This window comes from Eptatretus burgeri, chromosome 10 (assembly GCF_056783735.1).
Source record: "Eptatretus burgeri isolate ZD-2024b chromosome 10, Ebu_testis_v1, whole genome shotgun sequence".
NCBI classification, from domain to species: Eukaryota; Metazoa; Chordata; class Myxini; order Myxiniformes; family Myxinidae; genus Eptatretus; species Eptatretus burgeri.
The window spans coordinates 104,705,975-104,728,480 of NC_140970.1; the positions used below are offsets into that span (position 1 = coordinate 104,705,975).

General features: G+C 45.2%; 1 protein-coding gene across 11 annotated transcripts in view; it reads left to right on the forward strand.

The window, feature by feature from the left end:
* LOC147019356 (fibroblast growth factor 13-like) overlaps positions 1 to 22,506 on the forward strand; it is a 195,395-nt gene that overhangs the window by 169,130 nt on the left and 3,759 nt on the right. For all 11 annotated transcript variants that reach the window (XM_085899793.1, XM_085899804.1, XM_085899799.1 and 8 more), the window contains 2 exons: positions 8,120 to 8,230; positions 14,190 to 14,293. In XM_085899793.1, coding sequence (XP_085755919.1) covers positions 8,120 to 8,230; positions 14,190 to 14,293 — 215 coding nt within the window. The remainder of the gene's footprint in view (positions 1 to 8,119; positions 8,231 to 14,189; positions 14,294 to 22,506) is intronic.

The following is a 22,506-nucleotide window of genomic DNA, read 5'->3' on the forward strand; positions in this document are numbered from 1 at the left end:
TAAAAAGTGTATCAACCTCCGGTGCTGGGTTTGGAGCGTTGGCAGGTCTCCTTCAGGGCTCTCTGCTGTCGATCTCAAAGTTAAGTTTCCAGTCGTTATCTGTCCCGTTTCAACTGTTTATTTTCTTACCTGCATGTTACTGTGTGTTCCAAGTTCGGTTTTGTTTCAAAAATCGTGCTATTTTGTGAGTTTTTGTCGACCTTGTCTTACCAGGTGCTTGAGGCCTACCCATCCTTCCCCTCGGTGTCCGATCGTGTTTATTTGTATTTTCTTCCCATTACCTTCAATTTATAAATTCCCCATTTTCCCAACATCCCCCATCCCTCCCAACTAAACACTATTTCTTGTCTTAAATTAAAAAAAACTTTAAAAAAAAAACTACCTTTCTCCTTGCACACTCACAAGTCTCGATTCTTCTTCTTCTTCTTCATCCACATCCTCATCCTCTTCTTCCTCCTCCTGCCGGCACACCTTCTTTATTCCACTGAGCTGACCCTCTCTCACCATTACCTTCACGATTTCTTCCGATGTGCTACCTTCCATTCCCGAATCTTACATATTCATCAAAAATACATCAAAAAATAATCTTCCTTGTATCCTTTCGATCTCTCCACCTCCTGAAACCGCATGTCTCTCTCTCTATGTCTCTCTCTCTATGTCTCTCTCTCTATGTCTCTCTCTCTATGTCTCTCTCTCTCTCTCTCTCTCTCTCTCTCTCTCTCTCTTTCTCTCTCTCTCTCTCTCTCTCTCTCTCTCTCTCTCTCTCTCTCTCTCTCTCTCTCTCTCTCTCTCTCTCTCTCTCTCTCTCTCTCTCTCTCTCTCTCTCTCTCTCTCTCTTCCTGGTACTTTTCATCGACCGTCCAAAACGCGATCAACATCGCGTTTACCGTCCAAATTCACCACACACTTCCACCATTTTACTTCAAGCTTCCCTTTTCCAAATGTTACGCAATCCTTATTTAAAATAAATAATTTCACTTTTGACGATACACCTCGCAGAGCCAAGTGCTTCTCCCATAACCACGTGATCTGTTTACACCCCCTGCATTTATCGATCCAATTTCACCATTCACCACACAATTTTTTCCACAACACTTCCATGACCTAATCTGATGAAAACTCTCTCAAACAATAATAATAATAATTATAAGAATAATAATAATAATAATAATAATACGATCTCTTATAATGCTTCATCTTCCTCTTTCACACATGTGGTACTCTTTACTGTATCATAATGCATCACTCTTGTACTATTTAAACAGACTGCTCTCAATTCGACCTTTCCTTCATACCTTGCCGAGAAAATCCAACTGTTACAGTGTTTCTTCTCTCCATTCTCTGAATTCGCTTTTATTGCATCCATCAAGAAACGTGTTTAATCGCATCTCTGACCAAAAACTTAAAAAAACCCCAGTTTGCTATGAATGTTCGCTTTCCATCAACCATTCTTTTTTTCCAATTCCTGTGCCAACTCACCTCTCTCACCCCTCACTCTCAAAGCAACCATCACACTCTTCTTCCTCCAAGCCTCCCTCTCACCTCATCCAAAACTCCCCCTTCACCTTTCACCCACCATTCACCCCCCTCACTTATCCTTCTCAAAGTTGCCCCCCCCATCTCTTCCACAAAGCTGCTTCCTTCCACTGCCCACTCACCTCCATCTCTTCACTCCACCTCCTCAAATCCTCAACTGCCTTCTTCCCCCTCTCTTGTCCCCCCTTTCCCCCAGCACCACAGAGCCTTTTCTCCTTCTCATCCGGCTCCCTCCCCTAGCTATTCTCCAATCCCTCCCACTCTTTCAACAACCCTCCTTACCTCCCCTCCTCATCCCTCCCCTCCGCTCCCACCCCCTGCACCCAAAGTCTCCTCCCCTCCCTCTTCATTAACAGTGTGGACCTCAAATACCCAGGGCCTTCGCTCAAACCTTTCAGATCTTTCCATACAGGTTGCCACTGACAAACCAGACATAATCTGCCTAACATAAACTTTCCTCCCCCAAGACATGTCTGACTCCCAAGTATCTCTCCCCGGTTACTCCCTCCTCTCGTATGACAGACCTGGGCCTTGTCCTGGTGGAGGAGTTGCTCTCTTCATCAAAGACTCTGTTCCTCGCTCTCCATGCACTGCCCTCACTCCCCCACACCCCCAGGAATACCTCTGGCTATGGCTTCCCTCCACTCCCACCTCATGTTTATATGTGTACTGTACCATCCACCTAACAGTGATGACTCCATCTACACCTCACTATCCGAAAACATGGACCAACTTCTGTCTTCTCATCCAAACTCTCTCTTCCTCATGTGTGGCGACTTCAATTGGTCATCATGCCAGTTGGCTAGGTGTGGGTACCTGTCTCACCTGTCATGGCACTTCAGCAAAAGCTTTCTGCGACTCATTGGGACTGACTCAATCGGTCAACTTCCCAACCCGGAACTCAACCAATGGTAATCCATCTCTTCTGGATCTGATGTTGACAAATTTCCCTGACAATATCTGCTGCTCTTCCTCCGCTCCAATTGGTTCTTCTGACCACGTCCTTGTCAAAGTGGACATCTCTCTGGCTCTTATCAGAGAACCACCTCACCGCCGTCGAGTCTGGCATTTCACTCAAGCCGATTGGCAGGGTCTCCAAGAAGCCATCAAACTTATAGACTGGTCTCCTATCGCTACTTTCTCCAACATCAACTCATCCTGGGAATTCTTTCAAAGAAACTTGCTCTCCCTCATGCGCAGATTTATCCCCTCTCGTCTTCAGTTGTCCTACCCATCCTCCCGCCCTTTGTTCACTGAAGCTTGTTGTGAGGCAGTTGTCGTAAAACAACTTGCCTTTGCCTCATGGAAAGCAAACCCAACTGAGGGTAATCTCAGTTCCTTCCATAAAGCTCGGAAAAAGTGTGTATCTACCCTCAGGAGAGCCAGAAAACAACATCTTTCGAAGCTCAAGTCTGAACTTTCAAACGTCTCCCTCCTCAAAATCCTGCTGGCATCTAATCAAATTTGTTTCTGGTGTATGCTCCCCCTCCATCCCCTCCCTTACCTCAAATGGCCGCACTGCTGATACCGCACATGAAAAGGCTGAATGCCTAAACTCTGTGTTTGCAGCTAAATATTGTGTCCAAAACCCATTGCTTTCTCTACCCACCTTACCCAGTCACACCCAATTGTCCCTGGACTCTGTATCCTTTTGTCCTGACAAGGTGGAGAGCTTGCTGTCAAACCTAGACTCAGATTCTGCAACCGGTCCAGACGGCATCAGCCCACGTGTCCTACAAACCTGCTATTTTGCTCTTGCTCACCCTCTCTCTGTTCTATTCACCCTCTCATTTGCTCAAGGTCATCTGCCATCTGCTTGGAAATCAGCAAACATTACTGCCCTGCATAAAAAGATGCAAAAACAGATCCCTCCAACTACAGACCAATCAGCCTTCTCCCAATCATCAGCAAGGTTATGGAATCCATCATCGCTTCAGACATTAATTAAATCCTTCCTCTTCTCCAATGGCTTGATTTCCGATCAATTTGGTTTCAGACCAGGTCACTCTACCCTGGATATGTTGCTTCTGCTCTCCCAACAATGGATGGAGATCCCCAATGCCAGACAGGAAATCCGAGCCGTATCCCTGGACATATCACATGCTTTTGACACGGTCTGGCACCCTGCCCTGCTCACCAAACTCTCTTCCTATGGTATCCAAGGCCATCTCCACTCATGGCTCGCAGACTTCCTCTCCTGTCGCAGACAATATGTGGCCCTAAATGGAGTTCTTTCATCCCCTCTTCCTGTCCAGGCTGGAGTTCCTCAAGGTAGCGTTCTGGGCCCTGTTCTTTTACTGGTTTTCATCAATGATCTCTCTGACTCTCTGGAAAATCCTCTATATCTCTTTGCTGATGACTCCACCCTCTGCCGTACCATCGGTCATCCCTCAGACGGGCAAGCAGCAGCTTTTTCGCTCACTGCCGATCTGGATAAAATCACAAACTGGTCCAACACGTGGAACATGTCTTTCAATCCGGACAAATCTCACACTCTCACTATGTCTCTCTGAAAGGACCATTGAGAAAACCCCCCATCCACTTTCCCAACAATCCTCTGGAAGAAGTCCTTTCTTTCAAGCTTCTGGGTCTCACTATCTGGCATGACCTTTCCTGGGAAAGCCACATTTCAAACCTCGCCTCCAAAGCCAGTCGCCGACTGGGAATCCTCCGTCGTGCAAAGTCCTTCCTCGACCCACCTGAGCTCCTGACCACTTACAAAGCTTTCATTCGCAGCCTGATGGAGTACTGCTCCCCCCTCTGGGCTGGTGCTCCTGCCTCCCGCCTTTCTCTGCTTCACGCTGTGGAAACAAAGGCATTTCGGATCATTGGCATCTCCCGCAATGAGACTGAGTCTTTAGGCCTCTCACTCTCTCACCGCAGGCTGGTCGGTGGTCTTTCTGTCTTCTACCGTCTCCTCTCCAGCCGCCCCCCCTGCTCTCTGCGATTTGTCCCCACCACATTTCCGCAGGGCGCTCTAGGTCCGCCAACAACCCCCTTCTGGTAAAACTACCAAAATCACGAATCACTGCTCACCTTCACTCTTTAATTCCTCTTTTTTCCCATCTTTGGAATAAACTCCCTCACTCTATTCATTCCCATTCTTCCCTCCAGGACTTCAAAACAGCTGTTCACCACCACCTCTCATCATCCCTCATCCAAATCCTCGATCTTTTCTACCCCCGATAATCCACCCAAGCCCACCTCCTTCAAATTCCCTGCTTTCCTTCCTGAAAGTTCTTTCCTCCCTAACCCTAACCCTAACCCTAACCCTAACCCTGTAATGTCCATCTTGTATTCCCCTTGTTCCCCACCCCATCCCTCTCCCACAGATCTCCTAATGTCTCTGTTGCCCACTGTTTTGTCCTTCCCACTCCCGTCTCTTTTGTCTCGTGCCCCCCCCCCCTTGCTGTGTGTTGTGTGTTAGCTCTCACACGAGTCTCAACAAGGTATACAAAAAATAAAATAAAAGTGATGAGGTTTAAAGCATGTAAATAAGTGATGAGGTTTAAAGCATGTAAATAACTGATGAGGTTTAAAGCATGTAAATAAGTGATAAGGTTTAAAACATGTAAATAAATGATGAGGATTAAAGCATGTAAATAAGTGATGAGGTTTACAACATGTAAATTAGTGATGAGGTGTAAAGCATGTAAATAACTGATTACCTTTAAAGCATGTAAATAAGTAACAAGGTATAAGGCATGTAATTAAATGTTTAGCTATGAAACCTGTAAATAATTGATTCGGTATAAAGCATGTAAATAAGTGATGAGGTTTACAACATATAAATAAATGATGAGGTTTAAAGCATGTAAATAAGTGATGAGGTTTATAACGTGTAAATAAATGATGAGGTTTAAAACATGTAAATAAGTGATGAGGTTTACAACATATAAATAAATGATGAGGTTTAAAACATGTAAAGAAGTGATGAGGTGTAAAGCATGTAAATAATTGATTACCTGTAAAGCATGTAAATAAGTAAGAAGGTATAAGGCATGTAAATAAGTGATTACCTGTAAAGCATGTAAATAAGTAAGAAGGTATAAGGCATGTAAATAAGTGTTTAGCTATGAAACATGCAAATAATTGATTAGGTATAAGGCATGTAAAAAAGTGATGAGGTTTAAAACATGTAAATAAATGATGAGGTTTAAAACGTAAATAAGTGATTCGGTATAAGGCATGTAAATAAGTGATGAGGTTTAAAACATGTAAATAAATGATGAGGTTAAAAGCATGTAAATAAGTGATGAGGTTAACAACATGTAAATAAACGATGAGGTTTAAAACACGGAAATAAGTGATTAGCTATGAAACATGTATTTAAGTGATTTGGTATAAGGCATGTAAATAACTGATGAGGTTTAAAACATGTAAATAAATGATGAGGTTTAAAGCATGTAAATAAGTGATGAGGTTTAAAGCATGTAAATAAGTGATGAGGTTTATAACATGTAAAGAAGTGATGAGGTGTAAAGCATGTAAATAACTGATTACCTGTAAAGCATGTAAATAAGTAAGAAGGTATAAGGCATGTAAATAAGTGATTACCTGTAAAGCATGTAAATAAGTAAGAAGGTATAAGGCATGTAAATAAGTGTTTAGCTATGAAACATGCAAATAATTGATAGGTATAAGGCATGTAAAAAAGTGATGAGGTTTAAAACATGTAAATAAATGATGAGGTTTAAAGCATGTAAATAAGTGATGAGGTTTACAACATATAAATAAACGATGAGGTTTAAAACATGTAAATAAATGATTAGCTGTAAAGCATGTAAATAAGTAATAGGGTATAAGGCATGTACATAAGTGTTTAGCTATGAAACATGCAAATAAGTGATTAGGTATAATGCATGTAAATAAGTGATGAGGTTTACGACATGTAAACAAATGATGATGTTAAAAACATGGAATTCAGTGATTAGCTATGAAACATGTAAATAAGTGATTAGGTATAAGTGATGAGGTTTAAAGCATATAAATAAGTGATGAGGATTAAAGCATGTTAATAAGTGATGAGGTTTACAACATGTAAATAAATGATGAGGTTTAAAACATGTAAATAAGTAATAAGGTGCAAGACATATAAATAAGTGATTAGCTATGAAACATGTAAATAAGTGATTCGGTATAAGGCATGTAAATAAGTGATGAAGCTTACAAACATTTAAATAACTGATTTGCTGTAAAGCATGTAAATATAGTGTAAGACATGTAAATAAGTGATTAGGTATAAGGCATGTAAATCAGTGACGAGGTGCACAATATGTAAATAACCGATTAGCTGGAAAGCATGTAAATAAGTAATAAGGTGTAAGACATGTAAATAAGTGATTAGCTATGAAACATGTAAATAAGTGATTAAGTATAAGGCATGTAAATAAGTGATGAGGTTTAAAGCATGTAAATAAGTGATGAGGTTTAAAGCATGTAAATAATTGATGAGGTTTAAAGCATGTAAATAAGTGATGAGGTTTAAAGCATGTGAATAAGTTATGAGGTGTAAAGTATTTAAATAATTGATGACGTTTTACGTATTGTATTTTAATTATACCTGAGATGGTTTCATGGAACATGTTATGGGCACATGATGTGTCTACAGGTAGCTGTGTCGTGGTGATTGGCATGACGATCAAAATATCAAGAACATGGGACAAAAAGGCATTCCAGAGGAACAAATCTGGAAGTGGGATGCTGGTATAAAACCGGATGATCCCGTAAAATATGTGATGGCTGGTCAAATTGCATGTAACCAACTCGTGTCACCCCAAATAAACATTAAATGTCTCAGATAATTTGGGAGAATCTCTGGATTACTACGCCTGAAATTGTATAACAATTAGACGTCATTGTTGGAAGTGAGGAAGCAATCATTCATCCTCATTTGAAAACCAAGGTTAGTGGTCGGTGGGTACTGAAGGACTGCACATTTGATCAAAAGTAAAACTCGTGAAGCCATTGCAAAGCTTCTGGTATGTGACCAATCTGTGGATGTGTGATATAATGAGACATGGATCCACCATTCTATGGGTTCCAAGTGAACCAGCATGGAGCGGAGGTATTCTTGGTCTCCGTGAACAATTGTAAGATCAGTTACAAGCCAGAAAGCATATTGTAATCATGCTTGAGGAACTTTTAATTTGGTTCAATCAAAGCATCAATGAACACCACAATAGTGACGTGCTACATGATGTGAGACAAGTAATCTGCAGATGGCAGTCAGGTATGCCATAGCAGACCATGGATTTACTTCACCATAATGCTCTGTCAAGTGGCAGATGTGATCATTACTTTGATCACAGAGATGAGTCGGGAAGTTCTAAATTGGTACTCGTACAGTCCAAACTTGTCACATTGATTTTCCCCTCTTTGGACCACTCAAACAACCTCTGGGTAGCATTGAGTTGACAAATTATGACACATTAAAGCACCTGCCCTGAAAAGGATGCATACCCATCCCAAATTTCTACGCAGAGGGTGAACTACCCCCGTACACGTGACTAGTCGCCGAGACAGAGACCCCGTCGAGGCCCTGCATTGTGAAATGTATTGTCTTGTTGCATTTGTATTTCAGAGCCTCAGCTAAAAGGGATCATCACGAGGTTGTACTCCCGGCAGGAGTACTTCCTGCAAATCCAGACTGACGGGACAATCGACGGCACGAAGGAAGAAGAGAGCAACTTTGGTAAGCCGAAAATGCATCATCATTTTATTGATTTATCGAGTTGATGTGCAATATCACCATATTTTTTTTCATCATCAAGGAAAAGTTTTAATTGAGTTACTATATCACGTCTTAAAATAGGTTAATTTGCACTAAGATTTTATGAAACAGTCAATAGTTCTATACGACCAACAAATGCTTTTGTGGCATTAACAAGAATGACCGCACTGCGGTCACAACCTGTAACATAAATGCAATACAGTAGGACACCACAATTTTCCCCAATTGATTTTTAGTCGTTTTTATGATGCAAGATGTGATTGCAAAAACTTTGACTATTATAGAGGTAAACAAAATGGTCGTTGGTTAATAGCGTCACGTAACGCCACTGGAAAAACCGCCCCAAACCCCCTACAACGCTCCGTAATGTTTGAACATACACCCCACACCCAACCCCGAGCATTACATCGTGTTTGAACGGACCACCCTATGTGTACACAACTTAGGGGCGGACGTGGTGACCGATCGCTCACTCTTTTAGTTGACTGTATATTTATTTTACCTAAACAATAGATTGTACACAACAGTCGATGGGGAAAACTTTCAAAAAGAACATGTAAATTGAGCAGATGCCTTTCGCCAAGTGGTGGTACAATTTTTTTTTTTTTCATGAGTGAAGTACATTTTACTCAGTTGTGGACGAGTTAACAAAAAACGCATGTGGGCCGCATCGTGCGTAAGAAAGCTGATGGAAATCGGAATCGGACAAAATTACGACAGGAACGGCTTTCGGGAGGCGCATACCGTGCGTGCTGACGGGCTTCATTAAAGTTACTCATAATTTTTGTCATTTGATGACATTTTTCGGGGTCCTTCATCATGAATAACACTGTGTATCATCAGCAGAGCCCACCAGGAAACCAAGATGGCAGCCATATTATTTTGTCTGGGTGCCATGGTGGGTGGAGTCAAGTGACAAATGGGGGTGTGGTCTGGCAGTTGTCCAAGCAATGGGTGCACACTTCAAAAATAGACCCCCAACAAGATCCACAATGTTCACAACACTGGGCAAGCTTTTATTTATTTATTTTAAATACGGTAGTCAATATCACAGTTTTATCGGTGTTTGGCGTCCAAACATGTGCACCAGAAGGTAAACTTACACATGTCCATCATTGATGAACAACTTTACACTGCACTATGGCAGAGACATTTCAGAACACAATTAGCTCATTGTCAAGTTGGAGTTTTTACCCCTCAGCCCGAATTGGGCTGAAAAGGGGGTATTGTCGTCACAGGCGTTGTCCGGGCGTCTGTCAACTTTTGGTTTCCGTCAATTTCGAGGAGAATGGCTTGTCCGATTAAATCCATTTTTACAGGGTATGTTGGGGTTGAGTAGAGGAAGGTTCCTTTCGAAAATGTGCGCGCTGCGATTTTCAATGTGGCCTCCATGGCAGCCATCTTGAAATTGGTTTCTGTCGATCGAGGAGAACGCCATGTCCGATTAAATCCATTTTTGCAGGGTGTGTTGGGGTTGAGTAGAGGAAGGTTACTTTTGAAAATGGGCGCGCTGCGATTTTCAGTGTGGCCGCCACGGCAGTCGTCTTGAAATTGGTTTTCGTCAATTTCGAGAACGGCTTGGCTTGTCCGATTAAATCCATTTTTGCAGTGTGTGTGTTGGAGTTGGGTAGAGGAAGGTTCCTTTCGAAAATGGGCGTGCTGCGATTTTCACTAGCCGCCACGGGAGCCATCTTGAAGTCTGATTGATTTTCGATATGACGTCCAACATGCTCTAACTGACTGCATCATCGTGATATCACTGCTTCCTTTTACAATGCATGGGCTGAGGGGTTACGCCTGCTTTGCGGAGCTATTTTTATATTTTGGATACATAGTCGAGACCCGTAAAAAAGCTACTAGTACATTGAATAGATCGGGACACAACAGGACAAAATAAATAGCAGAGGGGGGGGGGAGGGGGGGACACCAACAGCAGAGCCGAAGGCCAAGATAGTGTGGGAGTCAGACAAACAATGGGTATGTGGAGAAACGGAGGGCAGGAGAGGATGCATAGGGTGGACAAAATAGACACAGAAGAGAACTCACAGCAGGGAAAACTGGAAAATTGGAAGGAGGAGGGATTGAGGTAGGGTGGATGGGGCTTAAAGAAGGAAGAAAAGATCATGGTTTTGGATTGGGGATGATCTGAGATGGTGGTAAACAGCTGTCTTGAAAACCTGAAGGGAAGAATGAGATTGATGAGAATGTGGAAGTTGATTCCACAGGTGGGAAAAACAGGAACAAATGAGTGGAAGTGAGCGGTGATCCTGTATTGAGGTAGTTTCACCGGGAGGAGGTTGAGGGGAGACGGTTCGAGCCCTGCAGAAACCTAGAAGGGAGGGGGTGGGAGAGAAAACACAGAAAGAGCAGAGGGTACAAGACGAGAAAGGAGGCGGTAGAAGACTGAGACCACCAACCTGTCTGCGATATGGTGAAGTGATAGGCCCATCGACTCGGTTTAGTTGCGGGAGATTCCAATAATCTTGAAGGCCTTGGCATCCACTGAGCAAGATGTGAGGTAGGGGAGCCAGTCCAGAGTAGATAGAAGGGTACTCCATCAAGCTGCAGATGAAAGCCTTGAAAGTGAATTGGAGTTCAGGTGTGACAAGGAAGGACTTTGTACAATGGAGGACGCCCAGTCTTTGGTTGGCTTTGGAGGGCAATATTGAAATGTGGTTTGCCAAAGAATGATCATGGCTGATGGTGAGACCCAGGAGTTTGAATGACTGAACTTCTTCAAGAGGATTGTGAAGAAAGTATGTCGGAGGGTTTGCCAGACGGTCCTTTAGGAGAGAGACAGTGAGAGTCTGAAATTTGTCATGATTGAAAGACATATTCCAAGTGTTTGACCAGGTTGTGATTTTCTCAGGGTATGAAGGGAGGGTAGAGGCTGCAGCCCACCTGTCTGAAGGATGAGGGATGTCACTGCAGAAGATGGAGTCGTCAGCAAATAGATAAGGAGGATTTTCCAGATAGAAAGATCATTGATGAAGATCAGGAATAGGACTGGGCCCAGAACACTGCCTTGGGACACTCCAGCCTTGACAGGGAGAGGAGATGAAAGGATTCCGTCTAGAGCCACATGTTGGCTACAAGATTAGAGGAAGTCAGCACACCATGTGTGGAGTTGACCATGGATGCCATAGGCAGAGAGTTTGGAGAGCAAGGCAGGATGCCAGACTGATATGAATCAAAAGCATGACATATGGCCAGAGAGAAGGCCCTGATCTCATGTCTAACATTAAGGGCCTCCATTCATTGTTGGGTGAGTGGGATCAGCATGTCCAAAGTGGAGTGACCTGGTCTGAAACCAAATTGCTGATCTGAGATGAGGTTATTGAAGAAAAAGAAGGATTTCATCTCAACTGCGGTGATGGATTCCATGACCTTGCTGATAGGTCTGGAGTTGAGAGGATCCGTTTTTTGCACCATTTTTAAAAATGACGATTTTTAAAATTTTTAAATATTTAAACTTTGGTGAATCATCAAGAAGATTGATGTTCAAAACTGCAGCAAAAATTAACCTGAGAGTGCACCATGGCAATGATGGGCCAAATGGACTCATTTCCTTGTTCAAGATCAGTTTCTCCTCGGTCTCATGTTGTGTTTTTAAAAAAAAATGATTTCCAAATGTACACACACTTACATACAGAGAGTTTTCTTGTGAGGAGGTGGGGAGATGAAGGGAGGGTAATGTTTTGTGCCCATGACCCGATTCTGAGTATCCTCAGCACGTATGCCAAATTTGGTGGATATTGGTTCAGGGGTGTGGAATTGTTTTGAAATCAAAGACAAGGACACTCGCATGTATGTATGCCTCACTCAAATATACGAGGGCCATCACCAAGGATATGCCTGGTGTTGGCTTAATGGTTAGGGTGGCAGGTTTGGGATCCTAGGGTCCTGAGTTCAAATCCCGCTCAGCTGTTGAATTAATACCAGGTGGGGTTAACTCGGCCTGTCATCCTTCCGAGGTCGGCAAAATGAGTGCCAGCATGCTGGTATACTGTGTCGGAGTGGTGACCCATTGAGGATTGTGCCCAATAACTAAGGAGGCTGTTTAGGCAGCACCAACGCTCTGCACAGAGTATGGTCCCAATGGATGGATAACCAAAGATCATGAGCATCAGTGGACTCCACACGTTTGTGCCAAATACACTAGAACACAAATTATTAATGACATCTATCCATCTATCCCCTCCATTATTCCCGGTGTTGGCTAAATGGTTAGGGTGGTGGGCTTGGGATCCTAAGGTTCTGAGTTCTAATCCTGCTCAGCCATTGAATCAATACCAGGTGGAGTTGACTCAGCCTGTCATCCTTCTGAGGTCAGCAAAATGAGTACCCGCTTGCTGGGGTGATTGAGCCTTCAAGTATCCTCTGTCAGAGTAGTGACCTGTCCAGGAATGTGCCCAATATCCCAGGAGACCACGTTGGCAGCACTGATGCTTTGTACAGAGTATGGTCCCAATGGATGGATCCACTCCATTACAATTAACACAGGTTCAGTGCATGCACACCACTGGTGTTCCCACAATCTATTGTGACAAAATGGCTGTCAACGACACATTGTTTTGCCAAAGTACAGTGATTGAATTCCCCGTGAAGAAGAACTCAGCTGTAGACATCTACGCCGATTGAGTCAAGCACGAGCAGTGTCAGAAGGTGGGAGAAACACTTCAAATATGGAAACACAGGCATTGCCAATCAGCCACGCTTTGGTCAGCAGAGAAGTGCCACAACTGAACGCAATGAGTAGAAAGTTGATGTGCTCATCAGTGAAGACTGAAGGGTGGCGGTTAGTGAGATCGCAGTGGTCTTGGCAAAGGATACCATGCCATACAGGCGATGATAGTGACCTTGGGAGATTGGAAAGTTTCTACCCCTTGGGTTCTCCATTTGCTTATGGAGGAAGAGAAAACACATGCATGCAGACACATATTTGACAAAACACATATTTGTGGTTTTTGTCATCACATTTGTTTCGATGACATGCTGCAAAGGGTGATGACTTCCTGTTCCGCATCATGACTGTTGATGAAAGCTGGGAGACCATTTCAACCCAGAAATCAAGCTCAGGAAAGTATGGAATGGTATCATCCCACATCTCCAAAAAAGAAGGCCAAAAGAGTACCCTCCACCAGCAAAGTTATGGGAACCGTCTTCTGGGATGCTGAGGGTTGCATACTGGTTGGTTTCCTGTCCAAAGGGGAAACCATCAACGTGCTCACTACGTTCAAACACACAAACGGAAACTTGCACATCAGGAAAAGCGCCCGATGGAAAAAAAAAAAAGCCATCATCTTTCAACATGGCAATGCCAGACCTCACACTGTGCATTTGACATTGGAGGAAATCTCAAAGACTGGCTGTGAAGTGCTCCCCCACCCCCTGTACATTCCGGACTTGGGCCCCCTCAGACTTCAATCTGTTTGGGCTCTTGAAAGATCGCATGAGAGGCCAGCACTATGAAAGTGATGAGGAAGTCCAGATAGTCATGCGTTGCTGGTTGTGAAGTGTTTGGACGGACTTCTACCGCAGCGGAATTTTTAAGCTCGTGCAGCACTGGCAGAAATGCATGGACCGTTCTGGAGATTTTGTTTTAATAGTAATGTGGTTTGTCCAGTTACTATTGATATCAGTTTTCTTACATGTACCTTTGTTTTATTGTACAATAAAGATGCTCATGACTTTTGGTACGGCCATCGTATATAGATGTCTCCAAACAAGGAGGCTTTTTAATTACCAGAACTTATGGGAACATATTATAGAAGAGGAGCATTGCTCTGCCATGCTGTGCTGCAAACAAACATCAGCAAACCCAGGATGAAATATCGAGTAGAAACGACAATCGGTTGCTGCCACAGTTGAAATAACCATCAAGTTTCCTATTCTTAACTTTTTCCACTCTCTTGTGCAGCTCTGTTCAACCTCATCCCTGTGGGACTACGAGTAGTGGCCATACAAGGTGTACACACGGGCTTGTACATCGCGATGAACAACGAGGGTTACCTCTACACGTCGGTGAGATTATTATAATAATGAGTGTATGACAATGTCAGAGAGGAGAAATCAAAATAATCTACATAGGATGGGATAGGGCAGGGTCCACAATAACCTCATGCAGACGTAAGTGAAGAAATCATTCGTTATTGCAAAAAATGAAACATGAAACACATGAAGCCGCACCAAGCTGGCTGGCTCGTAACTGCACCTGATTGACTTGTGAAAGTTGGAGAATTTCTCGCCAACAGATCACACAAGGACACACAAGGAAATTAGACGTAGGTGGAGGCCATTCAGCCCATCATGCCTGCTCCACATCAGCACCACTTAAATTTATCAACACCAGATCAAAATAAGAAAAATGCAAAATGTTTTTTTTTTTGTGTTTTTTGTTTATTTGTGGTTTTTGTCGTTTTTTAAAATATTTTTTTTATTTTCAGGATAGGGGTTTACCTGAGGCGGTCCCTTCGGGTGGGTGCCTTTAATGTCCGATCCTAAAGAGAGGATGGTCTCCTGTCTCTGTTATCATCTGAGCTCAAAGGGTGGAGGAGCTCCTTGTGAGCCAAAGGCCATCCATATCTCGTGCCCAACTGTGTCTGTGGACGTCCTCCTGCAGTTGGGTTACTTTTTTTAGGTTGGTGGCAGGATGTGCACTCTGACCACCGTAAAGCACTTCATTCTGCAAAACCCACAAATGCAAAGAAAACTGAAAACCCACTCTGTGGGAGTACCTCCTGTGCTGCTGCCCTTTGCAGGGCAGCTCACCAGATGACGAGATTGGGGCAACGCCTTCTGGACCCCCATTCCTTGATGATGGGAGGAAAAGCATGGGATAAACTTCCTGGGTCAGATTGCGGTGCTGTGTGGCGTAGTGGTGCTGAGGTGTCGGCGACCAGACGGTGGTCTCCTTGGGTAAACCTGAGGCAGTCCCTTCTAGTAGGTGCCTGGAATGCCCTATCCCTAAGAGAGGATGATCACCTGCCTTCCTTATCATCTGAGCTCAAGCATTTGAACATCGGTATTGCAGCACTCTCTGAGGTTGAGGTCAGGTCAGGTATGGGAGCATGCGCCAGAGCAGCGCGTCGCTGCGTCCACTTTCCGCTGTAACTCCAGGGGCCTCCATCTGGTTATCCCGCAGGCAGATGCCTGGCCCATCCCCATCTCCTTGAGATGCCGATCAACCTGCTGCAACCACGAAGCACGTGGTTGGCCCGTTGGCCTCCTCCACTCACGAGGCTCCCTTGCTGAGAGAATCTGGTGAGCAGGATCAGCGTCAGGAAAACGAGCCACATGGTCCATACAGCTGCAGCTGATGCTCATGGACTATGCAGGTAACAAATCTCATTTGAGTCTCTCTCAGCAACCGCTCGATGGACACAAAGTCCGACCAGCGATAGCCAAGGATTCTCCGAAGAGACCTGGTACCAAAGGAATAAAGTCTCCGTTTCAGATCCCTGGTCAGAGTCCAAGTCTCACATCCTATAGAGCAAGACTGGAAGCACTAAGGACCTGAAGACTCAGACTTTCGTCCTCCCGCATAGCTACCGGCAGTGCCACACCCCATGATCCAGTGAATCCATGACTCCCCAGGCCCGACCCAGACGTCTATTGACCTCATAACCATCCCTATCAGTTCCAGACATGTGTTGGTCCCCATGGGTCTGGAACTATGAACCAGAATAGCACTAAGTTCCTTGACTTTGCAAGAAGTCATAGACTTAGGGTGGTTGGTTCATGGTTTCAGCACCCACAGGCTCATCACTGGACTTGGTATTCCAACGCTGGTGGTGTGGCAAAGGAGACTGACCATGTGCTCATTGATGGTTACTGGAGGATGATCCACAACTGCAGGATCTACTGGAGTGCTCAATTACTCAATACCGATCACAGGCTTGTTGTAGCAACTCTGAAGTTGCAGTTTAAATCCGGGAGAATGGCACCATCCCAGCCGAGGATGGATATTGGCAAGATAAAGGATGAGAGGGTAGCTGATGAGTTTGCAAACAAGCTGGGTGGAGATTTGGGGGGTCTGGGTACTTTGGGAAATCCAGAAGAGTTGTGGAGTGCCTTCAAGACCACCATCCTTGATGTTGCCGGTGGATGTCTTGGAACTCACCAGAGGGTGAAGAAGAATTTTGTCTCTCAAGGGACACTGGATACCATTGATCAGAGTCACAGGGCCAGGCTGGATGGCAGAGCTGAGCTGTTCATGGAGTTGAAGCATAAAAGTGTACCTGTGCTGAGGGAGGACAAGAAGGCCCATGTGTGAGGAATCTGTAAGGGGGTAGAGCATCACCTCTGGTCAAGTGATTATCATCCTGCTTACAGGGGAAGTTGTGCATTGCGTTACTCTAAGCCCATCCCTCGGTATACTGCAGTGACAGCATAGGGTGGTGGGCTCTTGACAGAGGAGTCCTCAGTGAAGGCCCGCTGGGCCGGTTACTTTGAGCGGCTGTACCAGGCTGATCCACCAGCTGTTGAGTTGGAAGTCAGGGGTGTTACTATCCCTATTGCTGACCCTCCAATCAACTGTGATCCACCTTCATTTATGGAAACACAGGCTGTGGTGAGCAGGTTGAAATGGGGTAAAGCTCCTGAGATCTGTGGCATCCATACTGAACTTCTCAAGGCTGGTGGAAATGTTGCACTCGTGTCGTTGCATGCAGTTCTGTGCTCTGCCTGGAACACAGGCATCATCCCAACTGATGAGAAGAGAACCCTTGTTGTCTCTCTCTGGAAAGGGAAGTGTGATCGCCAGGACTGCAATAACTACTGAGGGGTGAAGCTGCTCTCAGTGCCGGGCAAGGTGTTTGCTCGGATAATTATTGATAGGGTTCACCACCATCTACTTGAGAACCAGCGCCCGGAGCAGTCAGGCTTTACACCAAAGAAGTCAACGATTGACTGTGTCCTTGCTCTTCAGGTCCTCACCAAATGTAGGCAAGAGTTTCAGCAGGGGCCTCTTGCAGCCTATGTTGACCTCTGCAAAGCCTTTGATTCAGTGAATCGAGATGCCCTCTGGAGGATTCTTGGTCTTCGTCGGGTGCCACCAAAACTAATCAATCTGATGTCTGAACTATACTCTGGTACCGAGAGTGCTGTGAGATGTGGTGGTACCATCTCTGACTTATTTCCAGTTGTTACTGGAATTCGTCAGGGGTGTGTTCTGGCCCCCACACTTTTCAGCACTTGCATGGACTGGATTTTTAGGAGGATGGCAGAGAGATCAAGCTGCGGTGCATGATTTAGGAATGTCAAGATCTCTGACCTAGATTTTGCAGATGATACAGTCATCTTTATGGAGACTCTGGATATACTTTTGGGTGTCCTTTCGTTGCTGAATGAGGGGTCGGAGCCACTGCAATTACGGGTTTTCTGGGTCAAAACTAAGACCAGGTTTTCAATAACATCTTGGATGCTACTATGTTGTCTATACCTGTTTTTGGTGAGGATGTTGATGTCACGGATAGATTCACTTATCTTGGCAAGATAGTCAGGTCTCTGCTGGCTGTGAGCAGAGGTCATTCGACATCTCGGTCAGGCCTGGACAGTCATGGATTCACTGGATGATGGGGTTTCGCGCTGTTGGTACCTGTGCAGGAAGATGAAAATCCGAGTCTTCAGGTCCTTGTTGCTTCCAGTCTTGCTCTACGGCTGTGAGACTTGGACTCTGAACAGTGACCTGAGATGGAGACTTAATTTCTTTGGTACCAGGTCTCTTCAGAGAATCCTTGGCTATTGCTGGGTGGACTTTGTGTCGAATGAGCGGTTTCTGAGGGAGATTCAAATGAGATTTGTTACTTGCATAGTCCGTGAGTGTCAGCTGCGGCTATATGGACATATGGCTCATTTTGCTGATGCTGATCCTGCTCACCAGATTCTCTCAGCGAGGGAGTCTCGTGAGTGGAGGAGGCCAATGTGCTGACCACGTGCCTCGTGGTTGCAGCAGGTTGATCAGCTTCTCAATGAGATGGGGATGGGCCAGGCATCTGCCTGGGAGATGGCCAGACGGAGGCCCCTGGAGCACCGGCGGAAAGTGGACGCAGCAACGCGCTGTTCTGGCGCATGCTCCCTTCCTGACCTGACCTGAGGGTAGGGGACATGGGCGTAGATTCTCTTGGGTAAAAAGCACACATCGACCACACAACACCCCTTGACGAGACCCCCACCAACAACACTCCGTCCACATCCAATAATCACCCATCAATGCTCAAACTACCTAAAAGTCCTGCCAACATCAATATACCCCTCTATCTCCATAACTTCCAGGTACCTATCTAATTCAAATTTAAACTTATCTTCTGTTTCTGCTGCCATTACCTTTCCAGGGAGGATATTCTATGCATTAACTACTCTCTAAGTAAAAGCCCCCAGCCTTACTACTGTCTTAACTCTCCCCTTCTTTTACGCTCAGGCTATGTGTCCCCTGGTCCTATCACTCTCTACTCTGCTGAATAATTCATCTTCACTTATTTTATCGATACCTTTCATTATCGTAAACATCTCTATCATATCTCCTCGTAACCGCCTCCTTTCTCGTGTCGGAAGCTGTCTCCTTCAGCCGCTCCTCATAGCTAAGTCTAGTGAGGCCCGGAATCAATCTAGTCGCCCTGTGCTGAACCCTCTCTCTGGCAGCTTTGTCCTTCCTGAGTTGTTGTGCCCAAAACTGCGCACAATATTCTAGATGTGGCCCTCACTAAATTCCTATACAATGTTAACACCACCTCTTTTGATTTATAAATGATCCTCCTCCAGATACAACCTAAAACTCTGTTTAGATCATTTGATTTCCTTTTGCAATTGTGAGTGTAAATGAAAATTTATTTTCTACCTGCACTGGTTTAATCTTGTGATTGAACATTGTACGCAATGCCAGAATAAGATGGGAAATAGCACAATTTTGGAAAAATAATTCATTTTCAAACTGCCACAGACAACAACAAAAAAACTCCAATCATTTACATCAAACATCAAATTTGAAAGTGTATGAACATACAAGAAATAAAGAAAAAAACAAGAAAAGTCAAGGTTCTTGGAAAAGCTAGAACACCAAATGGATCAGGACGCAACAGATCAAAAGAAACAACAGACAGATGGGGGAAACCACAACAGCAGGGTTGAAGGACCAAATCGATGAAAACGGACAAACAAGGGATGTGGGTAAGAATGAGGGGTCAGATAGAACACAGGGGGTGGATAATATGGATACAGAAGCAAACTATCAGGAACAAAAAACGGTAAATTTGGAAGGTGGTGGGCTTGGGGGTAAGGGGTAAGCTGTTAACAGGAGTAGAGAAGAACATGGTTTTAGATTGGGGATGATCTGAGATGGTGGTGAACAGCTGTCTTGAAGACCTGGAGGGAGGAATGAGATTGAAGAGGATGTTGAAGTTGGTCCAGAGGCAGGAAAAAAGAGGAACAAATGAGTAGAAGTAAGCAGTGATCCTGGATTTTAGGAATTTAACCATAATGGGGTTGATGGTGGACCGTGTGTACATTGCAGATACCTGGGAGTGGGGGATAGAGAGTGCAAGGTCAGAAAGGAGGCGGGTGAAGACAGAGGCCACAAACCTGTCTGCAATGGGAAACTGAGAGAGCATAGACTCAGCTTCAATGCGGGAGATTCCAATGATTTTGAAGGCCTTTGTTTTCACTGTGTCAAGCTGAGCAAGGTGTGAGGCAAGGGTGAGGCTAGCTGGAAGGGAAAGCAGTACTCCATCAAGCTGTGGATAAAGGCCTTGTAGGTGGATATGATGAAGGCCTGGGTGTGCCAAGGAAGGACTTTGTATGATGTAGAATTGCCAGGCCAACTTTGAAATGGCTTTGGAGGCAAACTTTGAAATGTGGGTGAGGCAGGGCATGACGCAGCGAGGAAGGGTGAGGCAGCATGTGACGTGGGTGAAGTAGGGTACAAAGCACGCGAGGCAGGTAACGACATGGGCGAGACAGGGTGTGACGTGGGCGAGACAGGGTGTGACGTGGGCGAGACACAGGGTGTGACGTGGGCGAGGAAGGGCATGACGGGGTGAGGAGTGCGTGATGTGGGAGAGAGAGCGACGTGGGAGAGAGAGCGACGTGGGCGAGAGAGCGACGTGGGAGAGAGAGCGACGTGGGAGAGAGAGAGAGCGACGTGGGAGAGAGAGAGAGCGACGTGGGAGAGAGAGAGAGCGACGTGGGAGAGAGAGAGAGCGACGTGGGAGAGAGAGAGAGCGACGTGGGAGAGAGAGCGACGTGGGAGAGAGAGCGACGTGGGAGAGAGAGCGACGTGGGAGAGAGAGCGACGTGGGCCAGCGATCGTGTGCTGGCCCAGGAATGTGTACGGAGGTGGTCTGGAGCAACACACACTGCAGATACAAAATGCCCAAAGAGATAAAGGAATGACCACACAAATCTTTTTCCAGAGCAGACATCAATTAGATGAGACAATCTGGATAGCATTATTAGATTTGGAAGCAATTTTTTTGGAGCAGAGCCCACAGTACACATGTGAAGAAAACCTTAACGACAACTGTGGAAAAAATCGACAAGAGAGGAGCTATGTTGCAGAATGGAAGGTAGCAATATCATTTAGTTCCTGAACCTGCCCATATACATTTTGCTTATAAGGTACTGTGGCATCTTTGAGGGTTATTGGCAAATAACTTTGGGGCGTCTTCCTTGGTTTCCTTTGAAAGATGGAGTACCCCCTGATGTCACTGTCCATAAAACGACTGGCATAGTAAACTGGCAAACAGGGCATGTAATTTTCAAACTGTTTTGCTTCACCATTTTAAATATCCTTTGATATATTTCATGGATCGCTAACCTGTTCCAGAAGCATGCATGGAGTACATTCTTGCCATGACAGGGCTATATACAACTTCTTCTCCTTCTCCTCCTCTTCCCTTTATAAGGGGTGAGGTCTGATGGCACCACACTCCTGCCCCACCTTGACCACGATACTCCTCCATCTCTCTCTCTGTCCTCAGCCAACTCTCTCAACTCTCCTCACACAATACTTCCATCTCAACCATGGTCTAACTCTTTTCCTCCTACCTTGCTCCCTCAACCTATCCGCTCTCTTTGCCATGCTCTCTTTCCCCATCCGCACCAAGTATCCAGCCCATCTCAGCCGGCATTTCACCAATCTCCCCGTCAAGCTCATCTGCACACCAATGTCCTCCTTCAGTTCATCCATCTTTCTTTTATCCACTCTCTTCATGCCAGCAATCCTCCTGACCCAGTTGCTCCCACAAACCTACAGCCTCTGTTGTTGTTTCTCTGTCAGTGCAATTGTCTCCAGCCCATAAATGTAGGCCGGTGTTACACATGACATCAGAACCCTCGCTTTCAATTTCCTTGATATCTTTGTCTGCCATTGATCTCTCCACCCTCCTCCACACATTCGCTCCCACCTGAATCCCTATTCGCGCCTGTGCCTTGGACTTACCATCCCCGATCACTGTTCCTCCCCAAATACTCAAACCTATTTCCCTGCCTGATCTCCTTCCCCTCTAACCTGATATTCATTTCTTTTCTCTGCTGCCCAACCCACATCACCTCAGTCTTCTCCATACTCATCTTCAGCCAATGTATCTCAAATGCCACCTTCCACTCCCCCAGTACTTCCTGCATCTCACGCCCACTCTCCACTATAGCAGCCAGATCGTCCGCATACTACCCCTCAACCTCACCTTCCTGCTTACCAGCTCAGGCCACATGATAAACATGAGCGGGTTGAGAGCACTTCCCTGCCTCAAAATGATGTTCATGCAAAACTCCTCTGACATCCCAGGACCAATCAAGATTCTTCCCTTAGTTCCCTTGTACATCCCTTCCACCAGCCTGACTTTTGCTTCCGGCAATCCCACCCATCTCAGTGTCGCCATCTCTCTTGGGACAGTGTCGTAGACCTTCTCCAGGTCCACAAATCCCAATGCCATCTCACCTTGCACCTCCAACCTCTTCTTCACTAGCTGTCTCAGCGCAAACATCCCATCTGTCACCCCCCTACCCTTTCTAAACCCCCTACTGCTCTTCTCCAATCTCCATTTCCAAACTCTTCCTTATCCTCCCATCCAGAATCCTCTACAGCACCTTCATGACGTAACTAAAGAGCGTAATGCCCCTGTACTTTCCCAGGTCTTGAACATCGCCCTTCTGCTTCCATATCGGCACAATTAACCGTCTTCCAATCATCTGGAATTTAACCCTCTCTCTCATGCATACATTCAACAGCCTCTTCGTCCAAC